At 37.9% G+C, this 8,779-nt stretch overlaps 1 protein-coding gene across 1 annotated transcript in view; it reads left to right on the forward strand.

Moving 5' to 3' along the window:
- ANKRD50 (ankyrin repeat domain 50) overlaps nt 1-7,892 on the forward strand; it is a 27,736-nt gene extending 19,844 nt beyond the window's left edge. Inside the window, exons 3-4 of the mRNA XM_006762827.2 lie at nt 1,815-5,365; nt 6,725-7,892. Of these exons, the coding sequence (XP_006762890.1) occupies nt 1,815-5,362 (3,548 nt within the window). The 3' untranslated portion in view covers nt 5,363-5,365; nt 6,725-7,892. The remainder of the gene's footprint in view (nt 1-1,814; nt 5,366-6,724) is intronic.
- The last annotated feature ends 887 nt before the right edge of the window (nt 7,893-8,779 follow it).

An 8,779-nucleotide genomic window follows, 5' to 3' on the forward strand; every position in this document is an offset into this window, starting at 1 on the left:
CTAACCCAACTGAGTTGGGGTCTCAGACAATTCACTCACATGATTACAAAGACAGACAGAAACTCCCGGATTGGAGAGGGCTCCCCTGAGGGCTCCCAGATTGGAGAGGGTGGCAGGTCGGGCTGAGGGACCCCCCCACAACCCCCAGTGCACGAATGTTGTGCACCGGGCCTCTAGTTTATTCATAATAGGTACTGTAATCTTTCATGTAAATCAGTCAATATCTACAAGATCATTTTGGAAACTTTAAAACTTTATAATGTAAGATAGTTATTATTAAAAAATTTTTACTAGCAACATTCCAGGTGTTTTTCTACTTAAATTGTTTGATGATTTTATAAAGCCAAGAGCAAATGAACACACAGAAAAAAAGTTAAGAGGCAAGTTACCTCATGTCCTTGGTAAATGTAGATTGTTATAAATTTCAGTGCATGTTTTAAACTCTCCTTGGAACAAAAGTGTCTTTGTTATAATTAAAATTACCTTTTAAAATTCTGTTGAAAAGCATCTTATTATCTGTATAATTAATTAATAATCAGTTGTACATATATATAATTAGATTTTTATTTTTATATAGATTTAAAGCTATGCAAATTTATTTCTTCATATGTCATTCTTAGTAGGTTGTGTTTTCAATAAATTTATATATTTCATGTAGTTCTTCAAGCTTAGTATCACAAAACTGAATTTATCAGCTTTCTCTCCAAACCTATTATTTATCCTTCAGTGATGTCTTTACCATCCTGTTCCATCAAGCCAGAAATTAAGTCAATGTTGACTTCTCCTGTCTTTCCTTCTCCATACTCGCTGAGCTCCGTGCATCTAGCTCTTAGCAATAATTTCCAAACTCATATTTCATTTGTATCTGTTCTGCTGTGGTTGTTCAAGCCCTTAGTGATTCTTATCTAGACTGAATCACAGACTCTTTGAAAAGTCTTGCCTCCACAGTAACAGGTGACCATCTCTAATCTCTCCTCAATTTCTAGAGTTGTTTCTCTTAAAGAGAATTCATTTACTCAGCAGTATTTTTCTTCTATAAGAGGAATACATTTGTTTAATAAATTCCTGTCTGTAAATCAAGATATCATCTCCCTTTAGAAAATGAAATTATGGTTCCCTTTAAAGAATTAAAAGTGAATTTCAAATAGCTTTAACTAGTATATTATATTGGTTTAAATATATTAAGCTGCTTTATTTTTACAATGCTGAAGTTTTGTTAGCGTAATTTGACCAAATTGCATCTTAAGGTTTAAGCAATTTATTGACAACCTGACATTTAATTTGACAACATGTAAAATAATGTTACTTAAAGGCCATGACAGGTGATATTCTAATTGGATATGAATATTCAGACCCCTAATTAAAGCTAGTATATATTTAGTTATGCAGGTGGAAAAATATATACAATTTTTATATGAAAATGATCAGCTGTAGAAGCAAACAAATCTTATTTGTTGCTTCCTGCACTTTTTTTCCCAATCATTTGAGAGTTCAGAAAATCTTAACATGCCTTTATGGATATGTCTGTAAGACTGTCTAATGCTTATCACTGAAGTTGAGAGGAGCACAGAGCCACTACAATATGTCCCATTTGTAAACTGGAAAATGAAATTGTTTCTCTGCTATCAGTGTGTTATAGAAGGAAAAGAAAACTGATTTCTATACTAACAGGTATGGGTTTCTTAGTATTAGTTCATGTATCATTGATTTATTTGCTTATTAGTTTATTATATACTGAAGACATTTTCTTTGAGTGTATGGCAACTTCTATAATTATTTTCAAATGATGACATCTATTTTTCTGTCTCCTCTAGGTTTTCGAAAAATAAGTTTAGATGACCTTCGGAAGGCATATATTGTTAAGGATGTGCAACAGTACATTCTCCATCGTTTAGATCAAGAAGAAGCTTTGCGACAACACCTTACAAAAGAAACTGCAGAGATGTTAAATCAACTGCACATTAAAAGCAGCGGGTGCTTTCTTTATCTAGAACGGGTTCTAGATGGAGTTGTAGAAAATTTTATTATGTTACGAGAGATCCGTGACATCCCAGGAACTCTAAACGGTCTCTATCTCTGGCTGTGCCAAAGACTTTTTGTGAGAAAGCAGTTTGCAAAGGTTCAACCTATTTTGAATGTGATTCTTGCTGCCTGCCGACCTTTGACCATAACGGAATTATATCATGCAGTATGGACCAAAAATATGTCATTAACCTTGGAAGACTTTCAACGCAAGTTAGACGTGCTCTCCAAACTCCTTGTTGATGGACTAGGAAATACTAAAATCCTATTTCACTACAGCTTTGCAGAGTGGCTTCTGGACGTGAAACACTGCACACAGAAGTATTTATGCAATGCAGCAGAAGGACACAGAATGCTGGCTATGAGTTATACCTGCCAAGCCAAGAATCTAACACCATTGGAAGCACAAGAATTTGCATTGCACTTAATTAATTCAAACTTGCAGTTGGAGACAGCTGAGTTAGCTCTGTGGATGATATGGAATGGTACACCTGTCAGAGACTCCCTGTCAACCTTAATACCCAAGGAACAAGAAGTGTTACAGCTGTTGGTAAAAGCTGGTGCTCATGTGAACAGTGAAGACGATCGCACATCATGCATAGTCCGTCAAGCCTTAGAAAGAGAGGATTCCATTCGGACCTTACTAGATAATGGAGCTTCAGTAAATCAGTGTGATTCAAATGGGAGAACATTACTGGCTAATGCTGCTTACAGCGGCAACCTTGATGTGGTGAATTTACTTGTCTCTAGGGGAGCAGATTTAGAGATAGAAGATGCTCATGGGCACACACCACTTACCCTGGCTGCTAGACAAGGACATACCAAGGTGGTTAATTGTCTGATTGGGTGCGGAGCAAACATTAATCACACTGATCAGGATGGCTGGACAGCATTAAGATCTGCTGCTTGGGGTGGCCACACGGAGGTGGTTTCTGCGCTACTGTATGCCGGTGTAAAAGTGGATTGTGCGGATGCTGACAGCCGAACAGCTTTGAGAGCAGCAGCGTGGGGAGGACACGAGGATATTGTACTGAATTTGCTACAACATGGTGCTGAAGTCAACAAAGCTGATAATGAAGGTAGGACTGCTTTGATAGCAGCAGCATACATGGGACATAGAGAGATTGTGGAACACCTTCTGGACCACGGAGCAGAAGTGAATCATGAGGATGTTGATGGCAGGACTGCACTCTCTGTAGCTGCACTTTGTGTGCCTGCAAGCAAAGGACACGCGTCAGTTGTCAGCCTTTTAATTGATCGAGGTGCTGAAGTAGATCATTGTGATAAAGATGGCATGACCCCACTGCTGGTGGCTGCCTATGAAGGACACGTCGATGTGGTTGACCTGCTTCTAGAGGGGGGAGCAGATGTAGACCACACAGATAACAATGGCCGTACACCCCTCTTAGCAGCTGCTTCTATGGGCCATGCTTCAGTCGTGAACACACTTTTGTTTTGGGGTGCAGCTGTGGATAGCATTGATAGTGAAGGTAGGACAGTCCTCAGCATAGCCTCAGCCCAAGGCAATGTTGAGGTGGTACGTACTCTACTGGATAGAGGGTTAGATGAAAATCACAGAGATGATGCTGGATGGACACCTTTGCACATGGCAGCTTTTGAAGGTCACAGATTAATATGTGAAGCACTTATTGAACAAGGTGCTAGAACAAATGAGATTGATAATGATGGACGAATACCTTTCATATTAGCTTCACAAGAGGGTCATTATGATTGTGTTCAGATATTACTGGAAAATAAATCCAACATTGATCAAAGAGGTTATGATGGTAGAAATGCACTGCGGGTGGCTGCGCTAGAAGGACACAGGGACATTGTTGAACTGCTTTTTAGCCATGGAGCTGACGTTGATTACAAAGATGCTGATGGTAGGCCTACCCTTTATATTTTGGCCTTAGAAAACCAACTTACAATGGCTGAGTATTTTTTAGAAAATGGTGCAAATGTAGAAGCAAGTGATGCAGAAGGAAGGACAGCACTTCATGTTTCCTGCTGGCAAGGCCATTTGGACATGGTGCAGGTTCTGATAACCTACCATGCTGACATCAACGCCGCAGACAACGAAAAGCGATCTGCCTTGCAGTCTGCAGCGTGGCAGGGCCACGTGAAGGTGGTGCAGCTTCTGATTGAGCATGGAGCTGTTGTGGACCACACTTGTAATCAAGGTGCAACTGCCCTCTGCATCGCAGCCCAGGAAGGGCACATCGATGTCGTGCAGGTTCTCCTAGAGCACGGTGCTGATCCCAACCACGCAGATCAATTCGGACGCACTGCTATGCGCGTGGCAGCTAAAAACGGACACTCTCAGATAATTAAATTATTAGAAAAATATGGTGCATCTAGTTTGAATGGCTGTTCCCCCTCTCCTGTTCACACAATGGAGCAGAAGCCTCTACAATCCGTGTCTTCAAAAATGCAGTCGTTAACAATTAAATCAAATAGCTCCGGCAGTACTGGCGGAGGGGACATGCAGGCTTCACTGCGTGGTTTACCGAATGGGCCAGCGCACGCCTTCAGTTCTCCCTCAGAATCTCCAGACTCTACAGTCGATCGTCAGAAGTCATCCTTGTCCAATAATTCTCTGAAAAGCTCAAAAAATTCATCTTTGAGAACTACTTCGTCTACAGCAACGGCTCAAACTGTGCCAATTGATAGCTTTCACAACCTGTCGTTTACTGAGCAGATCCAGCAGCATTCGCTGCCCCGCAGTAGAAGTCGACAGTCCATTGTGTCCCCGTCTTCCACAACACAGTCCTTGGGACAGAGCCATAACTCGCCCTCGAGTGAATTTGAGTGGAGTCAAGTCAAGCCCAGTTTGAAGTCAACGAAAACAAATAAAGGGGGGAAATCAGAAAATTCCAGCAAATCTGGGTCAGCTGGGAGAAAGGCTAAACAAAATAACTCCTCACAGCCAAAGGTTTTAGAATATGAAATGACTCAGTTTGATTCAAGAGGGCCTGCAGCCAAACCCGGGTCCAGCACGCCCCCTAAACAAATACCCGCAGAATCTCAGTGCAAAATTATGATACCGTCTGCGCAGCAGGAAGTTGGACGATCGCAGCAGCAGTTTCTCATTCACCAACAAAGTGGGGAACAGAAGAAGAGAAATGGAATAATGACAAACCCAAATTACCATCTTCAGAGCAACCAGGTGTTTCTTGGTCGGGTTTCCGTCCCAAGAACAATACAAGACAGAGGGCATCAGGAAGTGTTGGAAGGGTACCCTTCGTCAGAGACGGAATTGAGCCTTAAACAAGCCCTGAAGCTTCAGATCGACGGTTCTGACCCTAGTTTCAACTATAAGAAGGAGACACCATTATAACAGGTAACATTTCATCAACATAAAGAATAAAATGCCAAAAGTCTGATTGCCTTTACTTAGGAATTTGAACTTTCCCAGCTCGAGCACTCCCTTTCCGACTTTTATTGTCCCAAGTACTTACTATTTCACATACTTTACATGTTTTATTTATTATTGTGTTTATTATTTGTTTCCTTCCAACTTAAATGTAACCTTTGTGAAGGTAGGGATTGTTACCTGTTTCACTGCTATATTCCATGCATTTGGGATACTGCTTGGACTTATAGTAGTTCCTCAGTAAAAAATGTGTTGAATAAGTGAATGAATGAATGAATGAATGTACTATTTATGGATCTCAGATTAAGAATTCCTTCTTACACAATCATTTTCCTTCTTAACATTTATTTGATGGTAACAGAAGGAAGGGCTATTTCTGTAATACTCCTTGGTTTTAATAAAATAGTATATGTAGTGCTTAGTAGATAGATAGTAAATATTAATTTCCTAACTTTTCACCCAAGGAGTCAAAGATTTAATCAGCAAAAGGTAATTTTTAGTAGGACAAATTCTTAAGACTCTTTAAGTAAAGTATACACACACCAAGAATAGGTGTGAAAAGAAGATTAATGGCTATAATGGCAAGAGAGTTTTTAGGTCCCACTATATTTAGACATAAGAATTAAATGTTTAAACCTCAAAATAAATTCATATTTATTAAATAAAAACACTTTTTTCTTCTTCCCACCTCAGTGGATGATTCATTAATTATATAAGGGAAGTTAATGGGAAAATAGATAACATGATTTTATATTATCAATACTTTTTTAAAAGCACATTTTTGATATTGGAGATAGATCAAAGATTTCATTAGGAATATTTTCCTACTTTTATTAAGGTATTTTTATCCCAGTTTACTTAATTATTTTTATCCTCTATTGTACTCTTTCCTTTTAGAAAATGGAAATCTCTTATGTTTCTTTTGTCTTTGGAGATACAGTATTTTAGGTGACACATTATCATAAATTTTGCTATACCTTCTAATAATAAACACTTCCATGTGACTCTAGGAACAACTGATCAAATCTCATTAAAAAACAACATGTACAAAGTAGTTAATTCGTTCCCCATTGTTGTTTATTTTAAAAATACTTAGTTCTGATAGTGTCGCTCTCCAACTCTCATGATATCTTTTGTAAAGGCAAAGTACATTAAACAGCAAAACACATGAATTAAGGTAAACATTTTGTGGAATCTTTAAAAGTGGTTTATAAGTTAAATAATGAATCTCAGGTAATCTACTTTTTTCTTTACATGGTAAGTAAATATAGTTAAATAATAAGTATAATGTAGAAATTAATATATTTTTCTTAACTTTTGCATTAGTTTCCTGTTCTGTGAGACAGAAGACATTGTGATTGGAGTGGTTCTTCAGCTACTGGATGGAAACATAACATGCCTGTTGATTGCTGAAAAAAAAAGAATGTGATATTTGCAGTTCAGTTACCTTAATTACTGTAATGTGCCTAATAGCAAGGCTGCCTTCTCAATGTAACCCTCTGTGCTTAAAAATGTCATTTAGTGTGCTTTGTATTCACTACACAAGAATAAGCACTTTTTTTTTTAAATGCAGGTATATTCTGCAGTTCCCTGTTAAAAGCTGAAAAATTTTTAAGTATTTTAAGTTAAGATTTGATAAATGTGCATGTGCCATGATCAAATATATATGAAAAGGCAGTGTTCCTTGTATTTATTTTTTTTTCTTTTTGTGGCAAACAAAAGTTAAGCCTACTGTTTCAGTCACATTTGCATTGCTGTAGTGTGTGGCTTGTTTCCTGTATCTTTAAAAATGTCACTCATTAAAATAAATCATGCAACTATTTATACTCACTACACCTTCAGCATTGGTTGAAAATGAACTTAAATCTATTTAATGCCATTGAGGTGAAGAAAAATGGTTTCTTCGTAGATTTAAAAATAATTTCTAGTATTTTAGGGAGCTGCTCTAAGTAGTTTAAATTTGGATTTCCCAGTAGTATCCTCCTAATTTCTGGCTACATGTGTCAAAAAGAAAAAAAAAAGACTATAGGCAGAACAAAGTTCTGTTTCATTCAATGGGGTACAATTTCACCTTCCATTCACTTGTCATTCCACCTCCAAGAAGACAGACTGATTCTTGAGGCATGGAACGTCTCAGGACACAGCCACGCTGCAGCCACATGTGCGTGGGAGGAGATATGCCTGTCTCTCTGAGGGTAGATTTTTGATCCCTGAACAATTCATTGACTACCCTTATCTCTACCGTCCAGCTGAATCAAATACAATTTACCAGTGTGAATTTTAATACTGGCTTCTCTCTCAGTTGCCTCTGTTTTGTAAATCACTGCATGATGGAGATAGCCCCACTCAAAGTCATTTGGATCAATTTTAGTGGTTAGTTTGATGAATATTCTTGAATGTAGTAAGTGCTGTCCTTCACAGATGATACCACTAACCTGTCAGTCATAACATGTGTATTTTTTATTATTATTTGATAAACACTTTTTTGTCCACATACTCTTTCCTGCTTTCTTCTTTGAACAATTGTTTGTGGGATGACTGAATACTATGGTTAAGGGTGAGGTCTGTGACCAAGGAAAACAAAGCTGACCGGCTCAGACGAGCATGTGACCCACAGCCGTGGCCTAGGTGGACTCTCACCCAGTGGGGCAGTTGAGTGGGTGAGTGTATGTCTGGAAAGGTTCGAATGTACTTAGAAGCCAAGGGTGTGGGTTTGGTATTTAAATAAGCCCTGAAAAATCTCACAAAATCCAGAAGTTCTGTTCTCCCCATATACTGTTGATAAGGAGGAGGAATGAGGAAAGAGAATTTGGAGATTTAGCACAAAACTTACTATTGGAAAAGAATATTTAGAAAATGTCTTAGTAACAGAGGTCAGTAATGTCATCTTAAATGAAGGATACATATGTAGTGCATTGTTCACAGAAACTAACGTGGAATTGGTTGTGATAAATGTTTCACTTGGATCTTTTATTAAAGTCAGCAACACTCATTTTGTTTATGTAATCAAGTCATAATCAGGAGTAGGAAATGCATTAATAAGTTCACTCGCTATTAAGGTGACATGGCAATATGGATAACTCGAATGTGAATGTTTCAAGTATTGAATTTTTGTCCCTATGGGACATTTATTAAATACACTTAATAGGACTCTTGCAAAGTAGCCTTAGAAGTGTTAATGATTCTATTAATAAATATGAATATACACTATTATGAGAACCATTCTTACTCATATCTCAAATACAGTACATTTACATTACTGTAGAAGATGAAGCTCTAATGTTTTATTAGGTGTATTTTTTTAAAATGCACCTTGTGGCCAAAGGGCAAAGATATGACTCATTACATAAGGGATTTATGTTTTTCAAAGAGCTAAATGTT

Source organism: Myotis davidii, unplaced genomic scaffold (genome assembly GCF_000327345.1).
Source record: "Myotis davidii unplaced genomic scaffold, ASM32734v1 scaffold438, whole genome shotgun sequence".
Taxonomy (NCBI): domain Eukaryota; kingdom Metazoa; phylum Chordata; class Mammalia; order Chiroptera; family Vespertilionidae; genus Myotis; species Myotis davidii.